The sequence below is a fragment of the Notamacropus eugenii genome, chromosome 4 (assembly GCF_028372415.1).
Source record: "Notamacropus eugenii isolate mMacEug1 chromosome 4, mMacEug1.pri_v2, whole genome shotgun sequence".
In the NCBI taxonomy this organism is placed as follows: Eukaryota; Metazoa; Chordata; class Mammalia; order Diprotodontia; family Macropodidae; genus Notamacropus; species Notamacropus eugenii.
In genome coordinates this window covers 209,370,133-209,387,631 of record NC_092875.1, presented here as the reverse complement: position 1 = coordinate 209,387,631, position 17,499 = coordinate 209,370,133, and the positions used below count along the sequence as shown (strand labels likewise).

General features: G+C 35.9%; 1 protein-coding gene across 1 annotated transcript in view; it reads left to right on the top strand.

The window, feature by feature from the left end:
• C4H18orf63 (chromosome 4 C18orf63 homolog) overlaps positions 1–5,646 on the top strand; it is a 48,610-nt gene extending 42,964 nt beyond the window's left edge. The window contains exons 12-14 of the mRNA XM_072604096.1: positions 2,732–3,718; positions 4,584–4,676; positions 4,936–5,646. Of these exons, the coding sequence (XP_072460197.1) occupies positions 2,732–3,718; positions 4,584–4,640 (1,044 nt within the window). The 3' untranslated portion in view covers positions 4,641–4,676; positions 4,936–5,646. The remainder of the gene's footprint in view (positions 1–2,731; positions 3,719–4,583; positions 4,677–4,935) is intronic.
• The last annotated feature ends 11,853 nt before the right edge of the window (positions 5,647–17,499 follow it).

Below are 17,499 nucleotides of genomic sequence, written 5' to 3'. Positions count from 1 at the left end.
AATAGTAACTTAGAGACCAGAAGTCATAAGCTCTTGCAAATTCTTTTCATGGTGTGTGTGTTTAAGGTACCTTATTGGGGGTAAAAGCACAGTATAAGTACAAAGTCATTGCAAGCCACATATATTAGTGAAGTATGGAAGGGAAATAATTTAGACAGGAAAAGATGATGTAAATTATTGTGTGATTCTTCCTATGTTGAGATTACCTCTCTATATCACATCAGTATTTAATAAATATATCAATGATATTGAGCTTAAACAACACTTGTCCATTTTAGCAGGCTGTAACAAGGCAGTTATTAGTACAAGGTCACACATGGTAAGATTGTCAGGATGACTAAACTGATTAGATCACTACAAGCATAATACTGAGATAGTGAGGTTATTAAATTGTATTCTACCACTTACCAAAGAAAATTGATCATTTTCAATCTACCTCCTGGCACCTTTGAAACATCTAATACCCCTTTTTTCTGTCTTTACTTCAGCTACTAGATTGTCAGATCTGGAACCCACAAACAAAAAATTTTGCTCATGTTTTTAGTACTATCTTATTTGCCTAAATATACCTTTAGGTTTCTTTTCCCAGTACATTTGATAAATTCCTGGTCTTTGTATTATTCAAAGGAATAAGAATCCATGCAATGTCTAGATTCGCCAATAACCTTGAAATTTGTGCCATGTAGAGAACAGAGAAGTTTGTGCAACATTTTATAATGAGTCTCCAGAAACACTCAAGATAAGAAAGCAGAATAAGGAGATTAGAAATAAGAGGAAAAATCGAGTAAATTTTGTAGTGATCATTCTCACTTTGATTATTTGAGAAGTATGAGTAAAGCTGCTTGTTAATTAAGATCTGAGTCTTTGCTTTGCCACATCTTTTGCTAGATGTGTAAGCTTGGACAAATCATTTAACTTCTCTGAACTAAAATTTCTTTAACTATGAAATTGCTATAATTGTGTATGGACTATTTACTTCACAGGGTTATTATGAAGAAATGTACTTTATTCATCTAAACATTTTATAAAGGTGATTTATTATTTTTCTAGATGCTATATAAAATATTAACTAAATTTTTAGGTAGTGTAAAGCAGTTTAAAGAAAAAAAATTAAAGTAACTATAGGGAGAACCTCCTTTATGAAATCACATAAAAAATAAAAACTTAGCAAATAGATAAATTAGGAGGCACTTACTCATGTTAAAATGAGATTACCAATGGATTAAATGAGTTGTAGAAATTTTGAAGTTAGATTTGAGTTACACAGACTTTTAAAGAATATATCTATTGCATAAAATAAAGTACACCTTTTCAAAAAGTGTCTTAATAAAGACCTATTGTTTAATGTCATCCTATTCCAGTGATTTCTCCCCACAGTTTTTATCATCACCAACAACTAGGGAAACAAATATATGGTTATTGACCTCAAAGAAATTACCTACTATTTAGAAAGATGAGATTTATAACTAAAAATAAATAACAATGCATGGTAGCAGGTACTAAATGCCAAATGAATGATACAGACAGCTCTATAGGATTTTGAAGGATAGAGAGATTATCATGGCATTGGGTAACTGGAGGAGACTTCATAGAGAAGTTGGGACTTAAAGAAAGACTAGACTTTAGATAAATGGAAAGGAAGAAGGAGGGCATGTTCTAAGGCAAAAGAATAATTAGCTTGTGACAGTAATTTTTATAAATGATTAATGGAACCTGTAATTTTATTTTATTTTATTATTTACCTCCTGAAGTCGAGGAGAGTTAAATGTCTTGCCCAGGAGTGAGTTAATGTCAAACCACAGATTAAAATCCAGATCTCCTCACTCTCAGCCAAATCATCTTTCTACTATATCCATTGTGGGAGACAGCAAAAAGTTAAGTTTCCACAGAAGTTATTAGTTGATGAAGTCACTGAGAAAAAGTCAGATATTAAGAAAGCCAGCAGACTGAAGTTGGACTTAACCAATCAGGAGACAGACAGTGGCCTTGGGAAAATTATAAAGTTCTTAATAAAGGGACCAAATCTAAAGCTAGCTGGAACTAGCCAGGGAAAATGACCTAAAGAAGGCTTTTTTTCACTACACTTGCTTAATGAACCTTATGTACGTAAGCAGACACACCCTGCTTAAAATTATCCCTCTGTTTTCTGATCATGGGTCCTATGTTAATGCACGTTTAGGAGGGGGGATCATACCAGCAGTGGTTATATGATGGGCATGTAGAGAATATGGTGACCTAAAGGAGATCAGACCAATCCGTCTCCTGGTAGGAGGATCTGTCTTGAGCTAACGGTATATAGCTCATCTCGCTTCTGTATTCAGTGCTCTCTTCCTAAAGAAGGGTTGAGCTTTTGGCCAAAAGCATTCAGTTCCTCTGAACTCTGCTGCAATAAATTTTCCTTGATACTTATTAGTGTCAAGTGTGTTTCCAACACTATTGACTTAATTATTCCTACAGCATATTATTTGTATAGTAAAGTGATATCTATTATTTATATTGTAAGGCATTATACATATATTATAATAGTATGTATTATAAAATTATATGTATATTATATAGAAAGAAAATAATAATCTACTCACCTTAAAAAAAACAGTCATCTGTTATTTCCTGTTGGATTATTTTTCTCTCTCCTATGTTACTTTGGACTCTTGTTTAACACCTCTTGTTTCTTCTCTGTTAAAGACTTGATTTTATTTTATTTTTTTATTTTGATAATCTCTGCTTTTAGGGAAACAAAGTCAAGACTCCTAATCTGACTGCCAAAAAACTGTTTAGCAGTTCTCTGACTCAGGTCCCTTCTATAAAACCTACATTGGTTCAGAGTTCGTTGTCAGCTGCTATGGCATTTGACCACAAGATGGAGCTTTTAGCCAACCAGCCAAAGCCAAGTATTTTTTCAAGTCTTTATCTTCAGCCAGACCATGAGAATGAAGGCACATGTGGTGGGGAGTCACAGACACCTTTTGAAGCATCCAGGCACAAAACCAAGAACATTCAAGTTCAAGATTTAACTCCTGATTACCAAAATAAAAGTACCACTAAAATCATACCAATTTTTAAAGGTAGACTGATGAAGGGGAATGAAAATATCTCAAAGTCTGCTAACCAGAAGAAAAAGCATATTGGTATAGAATCAAAGACATTTACAAGTAAATCTTGTGTGACTCAAGTTAACAAATTGAATTTGGGCCAACATGAGAAAAAAAGAACTAAAACTAATATATCTACAACACATACTGGAAATGTAAATCCAAGAACTTTTACACCTCCACAAGACCGATATACAAAGTCAAATTTTTATCAGCCTAAGTGCACATCATCAAATGTGAATTTAAGAGGACACATGCCCCAGATTTTCGATGATTCAGTATTTCAGTTATCAGATAACAATTCACATTTAATTAGAAATGTTGCAAACATCCAAAAGAAAGAAAATTTAGCAAGTCAGCATCTTATCCAACTTTTGGGGAATGACCATGAGTTACTACAAAGGAAAAGACAATTCCACATTTTTGAGGCAGACACAGAAACAGAGGATACCCCGCTACCACAACAACAATCAGTGAAACCAGCTAAAGATTTAAATATTCACCGATTAGTGTCAAACAGAACAGCCTCTAGGTCAAAAAGGAAATTTCACCAAAAATCTTCAGAAACTTTAAAAGACAGCAATACTGCCATTCATCATGGATTATTCAACTCTTCAGTTGATCAGGTAAAATAAAAAGTGTATTTTTAATAATTTTCAGTAATTCCAATTGAAAAGTGACATTTTAACCTTTGTAAAAAAAAAAAAAAAGTAGTGTAGGTACCTATCGTGTGGACATTCAACATTTAGTTGTATGTGGTACTGTTGCGAGAACATGTAGCAGGTGTAATAAAAACCTACAGCCAAAACAAACTTATAAACAGAAATATTTAAACATTTGCATATGGTAGGGTAATTGTGGGATAACAATGAAGTTGGTTTATATATCATTCATATTTCTAATGGAAACTTCATTACTCGAGATTGTTTCATTGATCATTTTATCTCCCAGATCCAGAAAAAGTGAAGTTACGAGATTGTTCTGGGTTCCACGACTCATTTTTATTTACTCTGTGACTTGAGGAGTATAGGTACACTCACACTACTTTTTCAACTCCATGATTTCATTGGTATGAGTGCTCACTTCCATGAATGCAGATCACCGTCTCCCCACATCTTATCCTGTGTAGCACCCGCATTGTCCTTCATAGAGCATCTACTCCATGGATTGGACACTTCTTTACCCCATTATCTTGCATCACAAGGCCTCTCCATCTGTTGTATCTTGTTGTCACTACGTGACAACACAACTTTCTTGGTCCTGTGTATTATTGATAATATTTTTTAGAATGTGATTTACAAGTTGTCAGACATACATGTTACATATATAGAAACTGATGAGGGCTAAAAAGATTTCTGAGTTGACCAGGGGACACAGGGTTGCTAGTAATTGAGGTGTGTCATATCAATCTATTTACTTTGCTGCTTTCTATAAAATTTCAAGTGTATATAATTTGTTTATAAAAGACTTCAACTGTTGTTCTATTTATAGGGGAAAGAATTAGGAAAATCAAAACCCAAGAAATCCCAAATCATAACAAATATTTAGAGAACAGACCTGGAAGAGCATCAAAATACTCACCAGGTAATTTAGTGAAAAAAACACAAAACATCTCTTACTTACAAAATTGCTCAAGTTTTCTAGACTTAAGTATCTTAATATCAGTACAAAAAAAAGGACATTATGCTTATTAATAAGTTTGATTTTTCTATCTGCCTTCATATAATTAGAAATGACATTCATATAATGCTTTAAAGTTTGTAAAGCACATCATATGCATTATGTCATTTGAACCTTACAATAATCCTGTGAAGTAGGTAATGTGTATTTTTTTTTATTTTAGGTAATCTGGATGCATCTTTCCTTGTTTATAGTCTTACTTCATGGTACCTATGCTACTGTCCTGCCAAACTGAATATTCACTACCTGCCAGATATTCAGCATCTGGATTTGAAGACCGGCTCTGCCATACGCTACCCGTGTCAGCACAGACAAGTCACTCCTCTCTAGGAATCAGTTACCTTATCTATAAAATAAAAAGATTAGATTAAATGGTCTCTAAAGCCCTTGAATCTTGACATCTTTACAACTGAGAGACTAAATGGTTAAGTGAATTACTTAGATTCATAGAGCTAAATATCGGAATCTGAATTTGAACACATGTCATTTGACTTCAGAGCCAATTTTATGCACTTACCTTGCATCATTTTTATTTGTAAAGTTATTGTGTTTGTGTATGCGTGTTTTGTATTATGTACTCCACTAGATTGTAAGCTTTATGAGGTTCTGGGCTATGTTTTATGTCTCCCTCTCTTCCAGCACACAGTTAACTTAGTTCTCTTTATACACAATATATGCTTAATCAAAGTTTGTTGAAGTTGTAGGCCTCATCTAATTTGCTACCCACTTTTACTTCAAATTACTGCTGTACAGATTTCTTTTATCTTTTTTTTAGATGTAGACCCATGTACCATTGTCAATGGGAAAGTATGTTTTGTTTAAATCCAGGTTTTAGAATATTCTTTTCAAATAAAATTTGAAGATGTGATAATCACTCAGGTTGTGCACATTGTGAAGCATCAAATAAATATTGTACATATCAGGGAATGCTTAATTGATCACTAAGCTGATACGTACCTGGCGCTGTATTAGGCAGTGGGGGAAACAAAGACAAAAATAAAACAATCCTTGGCTTCAAGCAACTCCTAATCTATTGGCAGAAAATAAAATATATATCAAGTTAATATACATGTGTATGTTGTTATACATAAGGTGCATAATAAAATATATAAAACAATACAGAATAAGGCATGGTGGATCGGGAAATGCCTTGTATAGAATGTACTTGAACTGAACTTTGAAAGAAGAAAGGATTCTAAGAAGCAGAGGTGAAATGAAGGGCATTTCACTATCCATTGCACAGGGGAATAGTGTGTAAAGGCATAGAGACAGGAAATAGAAAACCATGTATGAAGGATAGCAGGTTAGTTAAATCATCTTTAAAATCAGCAGTAGAATCAGCTTTCAATCATACTTAGGATATTTAAAGTGCTGGACAAGTACTTTCTCTACCCAGTGTATTCTCAGACTGTCTCCACTCTGGTGCCAGATCAGTAAACCTTAGGGAATGGAACAATTTTATCATTGCTTTGTTAATATATCAAGAATTCTTGGTTTCTCTATATGAGTACTTCCTTTACTCACAGAAATCATAATCCTTCTATAGCCAGGTAAGATGATCTTTGATAATTGCTGGATCAGAAAATTCATTACACTTTGGCCAAATTAGTGATTGGTCTCTGAACTTAGGGTGGTTAAGTCTCTAAACTTAGACTAGTCTTCATATGAAAGACATACAGTTAATTATTAGACCTACTCCCAAAACCTTGCCAACGTGGAAAGTTCTTTCCAACAACTGCAAGAGTCTTTGTTCTGTTGGCATAGCTTATAAGAACTAAGGGTTCCCTCCATTCCAAACTTAGGCATTGAAGTAGGATATTAATTGAGGAATTTATAAAATTGTTTTAGCTTCTTTTGTACACTGTCATACTACAAGACTTTTAGGATCAAAAAATTCCTTGCTAAGATGCAAAAAAAAAAATATTCCATCTCTCAGAAATTTTCCATAAAAAAATAGCCCTTGAGCCCCAATGTAGCAGCTAGCTGGAATGTTGCTCGTCCTGTTGGCTCCTCTGGCCCGAAGACTATTGCTGGTATTGCCTTAGCTGTTTGTTGTCATGTTAGTCACTGCCATCTGCTGCTTTCTCTGCTCCGACTATTACCTGTACCGCTGACGTCCGCATCTTCAAAGTCCCTTAGAAATTCAAGAGATCCCAATGGCAGGCATCCCTATCACATGGTATACCCATATCCTCCAGATCCCAGAACTTGCCCTGTAGCCCCCCAGTCAGACTTTGTGTGCCCCCTGCTGGCCCTGCCCCCCAATATCCTATGTGCCCAGTTAGTTCCCCAGTTTACAATCCTGCAGCTCCTCCCCCCTACATGCCATCACAATCCACAGTCCTGGCACCTGAAGAAGCAGTTGAGTATTTTTACAGCTTTCCCTCTAGACATCACTTGTTATGAGGCACACTAATTTCTCCACCTTGTTACACTGGTGGGAGAAGATCATGCAGAAGGACCTATTCATGGGCATTGAGCATCAGATCAAGCTGGACAGATACTTTGATGTGGGATAGGCATGGTGACATGGAACAGTCCTGGGACACCTTACTGGGAAGGAACTTTTGGGTAGAGAGGTTGGTGGGATTCTTTTTAATATAGAGGGAAATAAGTGAAGTGTTGAGAAGGAAAGTATGGTGGGTGAGGGCATATCCTATGCCCTGGTAAGTAGTCCTACCTCAGGCCACCTTCAGTAGGCCTGCTGCTTACCCAAGTCTGCTACTGTATCTGCTGTCACATCTCTACCCATCTGGGTGGAGGTGAAGGTAGAAGAGGGCCATATCTATCACCAATCATCCTTGTACTTCTCATTCTTCTCCCTTTCCTCCCACTACTGCCCTATAAACTAGGGCTGTCCCCACAGATTAAACCTATAAATATCTTTGTTTGTTTGTTTAAATGCCCCTTGAGATCAGGTATAATTCAAAGAAGAAACTCTGAAGGAGAGACAAGTTTTACAAATAACAGCTAGTATTATGATACACATGTTTGTTCTATACCAAGTGCAAACTCTTTACCATACAACCCCAATAAGAATTTTATTATTAAATTAAGCAAAATAATTAGGTTAATAATAATAGGACATTTATATAGGACCTGGAGTTTGATAAAATATTTTCCTCTGAACAACCTTGTGAATTAGATAGTCAAACACAGTTATCTTCATTTTCTGTCCACTAAAGGTGTCACTCACCTCTAGGTCTTCAGACTCCAAAATGCTTCTTGAAAAGCAGCTGTGATTTGATGGAAAGATCATACTGGGTTAGGAGTCAGACGGCAGATTTCAGAATCCCAGTTTTGCCATTTACTGGTCATGTGACCTTGAAACTGTCTCTTTGCCTGTCTGGGCCTCAGTTGACTCATCTCTAAAATGAATGGATTGTGCTGGATTATCTCTAAGATTCCTTTTAATTTTAAATCCTATGACTTCATAAATCAGCTACAAATAGGATATACTGCAGAGACAGATACAAATGACTTTGGGAGTCTGTGCTTCTCTTTATTATTCAATAATCATTCAACAAGTATTAAAAGTCTACCTGCCAGAACTAGCTCAGTGTTTGGGAGGCTCTGAAGAAAAGTTTGGGAGAGAAAAGGTATTAGACTGACTACCAAACTGAAGGTCTGCAGAGCCGTTGTGTTGACCTCATTATTGTATGCCTGTGAAACGTGGACAGTCTACCAGGGCCATGCCAGGAAACTGAATCATTTCCATTTGAACTGTCTTAGGAAGATTCTGAGGATCACCTGGCAGGATAAGGTACCAGACATTGAAGTCCTTGCTTGAGCTGACCTGCCAAGCATTCAAACTGTGCTTCAGAGAGTACAACTCCAATGGGCTGGCCATGTTGTTCGAATGCAAAATGTTTGCTTGCCAAAAAGACTATTTTATGGAGAACTCTCAAGGGGCAGGCAATCACATGATAGAAGAAGCAGTACAAGGACACTCTCAAAGTCTCTCTCAAGAACTTTAGATTTGATTGTGCAACATGGGGGACACTGGCACAGGACCGCTCAGCATGGCATGCCCACATCAGAAAGGGTGCCGTGCTCTATGAGTAAAGCAGAATTGAGACAGCACAAAGTAAACGCAGGATGCACAAATTTGGAGTATCCACCCCAAAAATTCATACGGACTTTCTGTGCCCAACCTGTGGTAGAGCATTCCGAGCTGATATTGGTCTGATAAGCCACAGTTGGACACACTGAATATTCACTTTATCATGGTGATGTCATTTTGGTCCTCTTCGAAAACGAAGGACAACAACCAAGAGCCTACCATGTGCTATACTGTGCTGGGGACATAAATACATGAATGAAATAATCTCTGCCCACAAAAAGTTTTCATGCCAAAGGGGGAAATAACAAGTAAATATGGAAGGAAACAAAAAAAATTAAGAGAATAAAAGCAAATATATACAAAGACCTATATATAAATATATGTAGTATATGAGAAAGTAGTTTAACAGGGAGGGCACAAGCAGTTGAGGGATTCAGGAAAGGCTTAATGTAAAATCTGGTCCATTAGCTGCATCTTGAAATAAGAGAAGAATGATTTGAAGCAGTGGTAAGTGGAGGGAGTGTATTTCAGATATGCTGAATGGCCAGTGCAAAAGCACAGAGATGGGACATGGAGTGCTCTGTGTAAACAATAGAAAAATGAAATTTGATGGATTGTGGAGTGTGGGAAAGAGAAAAATATCCAGAGAGATTGTAAAAATAGGTTAAGACCTAAAAGCTAAACAGAAGAATTTATATTCAATCCAAGAGGTAGTAGGGAGCCACTAGAACTTATTGATTAGGAGAGGGACAAAGATTTTCACTTAAGGAAAATCACTTTAGCAACCATGTAGAGACTGGACTGAAGTTAGGAGACATGAAACCATGAAACCATGAGGCTGTTGCAGTCATCTAGTTTAGAGGGTAATGAGGACCTTAATTAAGGCATTTGATCAGAGAGAAGGAGAATACAAAGATGTTATAAACAGCTAGATCTGGCAACTGATTGGATATTTGGATTGAGAAAGAAAGAGGAACTGAGTAATGCTATGATTATCAATTTGGAAGACTAAAAAAGAATGGTGCCTTTGACAGAAATAGGGAAGTTTGAAAGAAGGGTGGATTTCAGGGGGAAATACTGAATTCTGTTTTCGATATGTTGAGTTTGAATTCAACATTGAGTTGAGTTCAGTGTATCTGGGACATATAGGCAAATGGTGATGCAGGATCAAAGCTCAACTCAAATTAGGGCTAGCTCCATAATTTAGGAAGTCGTTGGTATAAAGATGGTAATTAAAGCATGAGAGTTGATGAGATCACTAGAGAAAATAGAAAGCAATGAGTAGGAGACCTAGGACTGAGCCTTGGGGAGTACCCACAGTTAGTAGTGACTCCGTATGAACCAGTAAAGAAAACTGAAGAGTAGTTAGTCAGTTAGGGGAACTAGGAGAGACTAGCGTCACAAAAGCTTAGACAAATATTCAGGAGGAGGTGAACCACAGTGCCAAATGCAGCAGACACGCTGAGAAAGATGAGGAATAAAAGGACCATCATTTTTGACAAGTATGAGACAACTGATAATTTTGAAGAAACCAGTTTCACTCAAAGGGTGAGGTCAGAAGCCAGACTGAAGGGTTAAAGGAGAGAAGTAGAAGCAGCAAATATAGATAGTTCTTCAAGGAATTTCTCTGAGAAAGGAAGGGGACATATAGGATGATGGCTTGAAGGGATGGTATGGTATGAAAGTTTTTAAGGATGGGAAGTAGTTGGACATATTTGAAGGCAACAGGGAAGGAATCAGTAGGTAGAGAGATGCTGAAGTTTAAGAAGTGATTGAGATGATTTTCTGGTGGAAAAGATAGGAAGGTAGAGGATCAAGGGCTCAGAGTTTAAATCCACATGTTAAAACAGCCAACACTTATTAATTCCACTACGTACAAAGACCTATCTTAGTTTCTATGAGAGTCACAAAAATAGATAAGTCATGGTCTTTGTGTTCAAAGATCTTACATTCTAATCTAGTCAATATGATATATATATATAGATAAGTTAGAATAATAAATTGCTAAATTAATAAATTTTTAAAGGGGAGAGTATTTTTTTTATATTATGTTTTTTGCAAAGGTTTTTTCTTTTGTTTTGATTTTCCTGTTCTGATGTACATAAATATGTATAATGTGATTACTTGGTTATTTAATATCCTAGTTTCAATGGAGGGTGGGTAGTCACAGACCAATCCATTATAAATGTTCACTTATGGGTACAAAGATTTTTGTTTGAAATAGAGAACAAATATGACTACATGTTGGAATTATTTAGTTTCCAATTTTGAAGCCTGATTAAAATGCTAAATGAATACAAATCTCTGTATATGTTTTTTTTTATTTTAGATAATCCACATGCAGTATGGAACCAAAAAGGCATTTTTTTATATCTGCTTTGTCATATGCGTATTCTGAAGTCTTTCCCAGGAGCCCAAAAATTGGTTTGCTCATCAGTTGAACAATGTTTTCAGAAACTTGGCAATTGTAAAGCCATGGATAACTGATTTCATGGTTGCTTATATCCTAAGGCTATCAAGGTATCATAAAAACTTAGAGTAATTGCTTTCTTAAACTTACAGCAACATGCCTGAGTTAATGCTAATATTTAAAGGAATGCAAATTTTTTTCAGATATTACCCATGTTATCTTTTAGTGTTTTATGCCTAATATTATTTTGTTTTATTTCATATCTGCTGCAGTAAATAAATTAGAAATATGGACAGCTCAATGAATAGTTTGTCTTCTTACTATAATATTATTCTTTGGACCAGTTTTGGCTCTTTTGCTGCAAAATGACTTGTAGTTATTGTCAATACTAGCATTTAGTTTATTGCTCATTTATGGAATAATTAGTGCATCTTAAACTATTCATGTTGTTATATCTTCTACATTGCCTTATTCTGAAAAACAAACAAAAAACCTACTTTAAAGTAATGTCTAATGTCATGTTCTATCCTGGCAGTGTAAAGAAGACCTAATATGACCACAGGGATACAACTCCTTTAGTAGATTTTAGGGGCTCTATTAAAATATTCTTAAATTAATTTTTGATCTAGTAATATGAGAGGACTGATGGATAAATACTCTTATCTATGCAGGAATTTCTGTTAATCTCCTTCCTTTCATTGCTATCCTCCTAGAATGAGATGTCTATATTTGCTTGCTTTATTTCCCTTACTCTTACCATCCTTTAGTCTGATTTACATCTATGTCACTTAAGGAAACTTCATTCTCCATTTCTTGTATGGCTCCCTAAACACCAAATCCAATAAACTTTTATCAGTCCTTATTTTCCTCAATTTCCTATAGCACTTGACACTATCAATGACCTCCTCTTGTCTCCTAACTCTGGACATTCCCCAAAGTTGAGTACTTCGTTCTCTACTCTTGTCCCTTTATACTCTTTTACTCAGAGAATTCATTCATCTTCTTGGCTTCACTTTTCAGTTCCATGCAGATGACTCCCAGATCTTGATTTTTATCCCTTATTCTCTCCCAAAGTTTAGCCATTTATCTCAGGGTATTCCTTCACTGTCCCACTGCCAACCCAAATTTAAATAAAATTAAAATAATCTTATCTCATATTGGTTCCAACTGCTGATTCCATTATTTCTGTGTCATATTGTCATTCTCCCAGTTATCTAAGCCTCAGACTTTTGCATCTTTATTAATTCCCTACATTACTTATCATCAGTTTCCAGTCAACCAAAATTTGTGGATTCTTCATAATACTACTTGTATCCATTATTTTCTATTTCATTTCCATTCCTATTATTACCACCTTACTCAAAACTCTATCCAATGCCTAAATTTTTGCAAGAGCTTCCTCACTGGTTTCCTTGCCTCGGGTTTCTTTCCCTCACTAATCCACGCTTTATATTATTTCTTGAATGATAACAATGGGAAATGGTAACAATGGGAAAATCATAATGTTCCCACTGGGAGAAATTAAAAGGTATTTAACTTGATCTTTTCCTTTATAGAACTTCATTGAATAATATAGTCAACACACAAACAATATGCTAAGCAATTGCAAGTGGGTCCTCATTATTATTTTTTAAATGATCTTAAGTGGCTCCTCATTGCCTGCAGAAGCAAATTCAAACATCATCATCATCATCATCATCAAGCATTTAGTAAGTCCATGCTGAGCACTATGATAAGTACTGGGGATACAAATACGGACAAAAAGAAAACTATCCCTGCCCTCAAAGAGTTTACGTTTTAATGGGGGAGACAATATGTAAAAAACTATACATACTAGATGAATACAGTATAAATAGGCAGGAATTTCAAAAAGAAGGCAGTAGCAGTGGGGCGGAATGAGAAACACTTTTTAAGGAAAGTGAGATTTAAGCTGAATCTTCAGGGAAGCCAAGAAGAAGAGGTGGAGGGGAGAGAATTCCAGGGATGGGTTGGAAAGGCATGGAATCGGGAGAGAGAATATTGATTGGGTGTGTGTCACTAAATTGTAACATCCATGTAGGGGGAGAAGTCTGAAAAGACTCTATGTGGGATACCAAGACCCTGACCTACATTTCACACTTTCACTCCTGCCCCAGGATAACTATTGTTCAGGCTAACACAAATTACAAAATCCCTCATGTTTCCTTTCCTCTGCTTCATGGAATATTGCCCATGTTATTCACTTCCTCTCCCTTCTCCCTCCTTTTCTCTGTCTACCCATCCTTCAAGACCTAACTTTACTTCCACCTCCTCTATGAAATTTTCCCCTGACCATTTCAACTCACGATGATCTCAGCTTTTTCTAAATTCCAAAAATACCTTGTTTTAACTTGTCATAACAAGATTTCTAGTGGCTTGAGAAAAGGACCTGTATTCAAAACTTCTTTCCTTCCATGGCTCCTTAGCAGCAGGCTAAGCACATAATAATAATAGGAAATGTTTATTAACAAATAAATGAATGTTTTTAATACTGTTAATAAGCTCTTTAATTCAAAAGAAGTTTTAAAAAAGAGGTACAATGTACACATACATATACGTTCCTTATTTCATTGTTCTAAATTTTTTTTCAAAAATTGTGTAATTTTTTCAATATAAATGATGATTTCTATTCAAGACAAACTAAAAATCTTTAAAAAAAACTGACCAAAAAATAACTAAGTAGAAAATGTACAGCAAAGAACAAAAGAAAACCAACAGGGAAGTAAAGAAAAGCTGGGCAACTTTGAAAACAATGTGTAGTAGTTATTATATAAGCTTTCTTGATATGGAAATTTGTTTTTATATGGAATCCTCTCTTATGGTCTTCTGTGTATGTGGTCATTTTTTTCCTTTTCTTATTTTGCATTCAAGTGTAAAATAAAAAATTTACAAGAAAACCAATACAGTGGGTTTTACAACTTAAAAAAAAGACTAAAAATCTTTCATGCTGTCATTGTGGATAAGATGGAAAAATGTTGACTAGATAGTAATGCAGTTAAATGAATTCAGAGCTGGTTGAGTGATCAAACTCAGAGAGTAATTACTGAGAGTCAATGTGGAGTTGGAAGGTGGTGTCTTGCGGAGTATCCCCAGGGAATCTGTCTTTGAAACTGTGTTTTTCAATATTTTAGCTAATGACTTCATTGAATTTAAACACATTGGATGATGGTCAAGACACAGAAAGAATTCAAAGGACTAGAATGGTGGGCTAGATCTAATAAAAATGAAGTGATGACTGGATGATAGCATGCTAGGTACTGTGTATGGGGGGAGGGGCAGCATCTTGTTCAGGATAATGATATCTCAGGTCCCTTCCAACTCTTAGATTCTGTGGCTAGTTTTATTGGAGTACAGAACACGTAAAGAAGTTTGAAACTGGGCTCTAACACATACTAGTTTTCTGATCATGAGCAAACCATTTAGCCTCTCTGACTTTGTCTCCTCATCACAAAATTAGAATGACATTGTCTATAGAGACTAACTTACAGAGCTATTATGAGGATCAAATGAGATATGAGATGACCTCTGACAGTGTTTTGTAGCTTTCCTATGTACATTAAATATATATGTGTATGTATATGTGTTTATATGAATGTCTTTTGGGTTTATATATATGTATGTATGTATATATGTATGTATGTATATATACATATATATATATATATATCACTATAGTTTTTCCTCAGTATCCCTTCCCTTCCTGTTCCCAAAAACACTATTCCATTTAAGGCACTGCATCTTTTCAAGATTGTATTTTTTTTATTGTACTTTTTAAAACTGTGTTTTTAGGGCAACTAGGTGGAGCAGTAGATAGAGTGCTGGGCCTAGAGTCAGGAAGACTCATCTTTCTGAGTTCAGATCTGGCCCCCGATACTTATTACCTGAGTGACCCTAGGCAAGTCCCTTAACCCTACTTGCCTCAGTTTCCTTATCTGTAAAGTGACCTGGAGAAGGAAATGGCAAATCACTCCAATATCTTTGCCAAGAGAACACCAAATAAACTCACAAAGAGTCAGATACAATTAAAAAACAATTAAACAACATTTTTTAAAGAGAAAAAAAGAAAAAGGAGAAAAAAGATCAGTATAACTCATAATACATAGGAAATGTCTGAAAATGTGTGCAATATATTTGTGGACCTCCCACCTCTACAAAGAGGTAAAGAGTCTTCTCATATTTCTTCTTTCAAGCCATACTTGTTCTTATAATTTTGTAATATGGTTATCCTTTCTGTTAATCTTATTCTAGTCATTGTGTTTATGCTTTTTCTTGGCTTTACTTAACTCGGAACTGGTTCACATAGATCTTTCCATGGTCTGCTGTATTCATTGTGTTTATCATTTCTTGCAGCACAGCAATATTCCACTACTTTCATGCACATAATTTAGTTAGCCATTTCCCAATCAATGGACACCTATTTTACTTCCAATTCTTTGCTATCACAAAAATTGCTGTTATAAATATTTCGGCATACATGAATAATTCTTCTTATCAGTGTCTTCTTTGGGGGTATAAGCCTACTAACAGAAGCTCTGGATTAAAGGGCATGGATATCTTAGTCACTTTATTTGATTAATTTCAAATTTCTTTCCAAAATGTATCTGCTGATTAAGATCCCATAAGTTTTCTACTTCTACTTTTTCCAGAAATTTGTTCAATTCCATATTTTCTTTTATTTATTTTTCTGTTAGACTTAGCCAAAACTGAGAGGAACATTGAAATCTCCTGCTATTATTATATTGCTATCTATGCCTTCTTATAGTTCAGTTAATTTTTCCTCTATGAATTTAGATGCTAAGGAATTTAGAGTGTGCAAGTTTAATGTTGATATTGGTTTATTGTCTCTGGTCCCTTAGAGCATAATGTTTTAATATTTTTGCCAATTATTTCCGGTAATTTATGGTAAAGACCATAAATTCTGCTTCTGCAATTCTTATTTCTCTTTTTAAAACATTCAGGAATTTCCACTCTCTTGGGAATCCACAGGTCCATCTGCCTCATCAGACTTTAATCCATTTCCCTTTGTCTTACAATACTTATTCGTAGATTTCTGCACTCTTTTAGCTCACCTGGAGGACATACTCCCTTCTGTTATTAATATCTTCCCTGTTAGTTTATCTGCGTATGCTTAAGGTCTTTAACTGAGTGTCTTCTTCCTAAGATCTTTGGTAATTTCAATCTTTTACCCATTATATTCCCCTATTGCTCACTTTCTGATGCCTTCATCTTTGAATATGGTTTCCCCAGGGGCTAGCTGTCTCAACTTTCCTATGCTGGGTAATTCAAATTTCATCAACCTCAGTCTCTGCCCCAAGTGAACTGGCCTCAGGTGCATGCTGGGCTCTTTCCTTCAGGCTTAGTAGAATGCCACACAATCACACACATCCTGCCCCAGAACCCTCTATTCTTCAATTCTCTGGATGAGCTCTGTTGCAATACGAAGTGCTGTCACACTGATGTCCCAACGAGGACAAGCTTCTGTCCTTTGGTTATCTGTGCCACTAGTAGTGGGAGAGGGTGGAGGGTGAGGAGGATGTAGAGTTAAAACCTGTTGTATCTCCTTCTCCTTATGCAACCCTGGTGCCAGGGAGTGGAGGAGGGGGTGCTGATTAAATGACTTATGACAAATTAGCCTTCTCTGCTGTTAGTTCATCTTTATGGTTCTTGGTGTCCTAGACCATGAAGGGAGCTGAACTTGCTTATCTCTTGTTCGTAATTCCTAATTTAGAGAAGATTGAGAGGTTATGAAGACTGGAGAAAATGTCTACTACTCTATATTGTTAGTCACATGTTCTGGAAAGTCTCTTTACTTACTTGTATGCTTGTTTCATTCCTCTGGTTAGTGTGTAATCTTCCTGAGTCCCCACAGAGACCAGTCTCCTTCATCATCGTATCCCCCTCAATACCTTGCACATGGTAGGCATTTGGTGTTTGTGAATTGGACTGTCCCCCACCAACTCAAGACATCCCACACCTGCAATATTTTCACTCTCTTTTTGCCCCCTGTTTTCTTATTTTAAATAGACGACTTGTCGCCTGGCCAAAACCTATGCTTGTCAGGGGTCCAAGCTGAAATTAACTTAGCTCAAAGGCTATGGGAACTCTCACATGTTGCCCATTCTCATCAAACAGAAGAAAAAGGGCAGAAGGGAAAGCTCACCCAGAATTCGGAGAGGAATTGAAGTCAATACTCTTACATTACTCGGCTCTTTCCCAGGGTAGAAGATTGGTTCTTA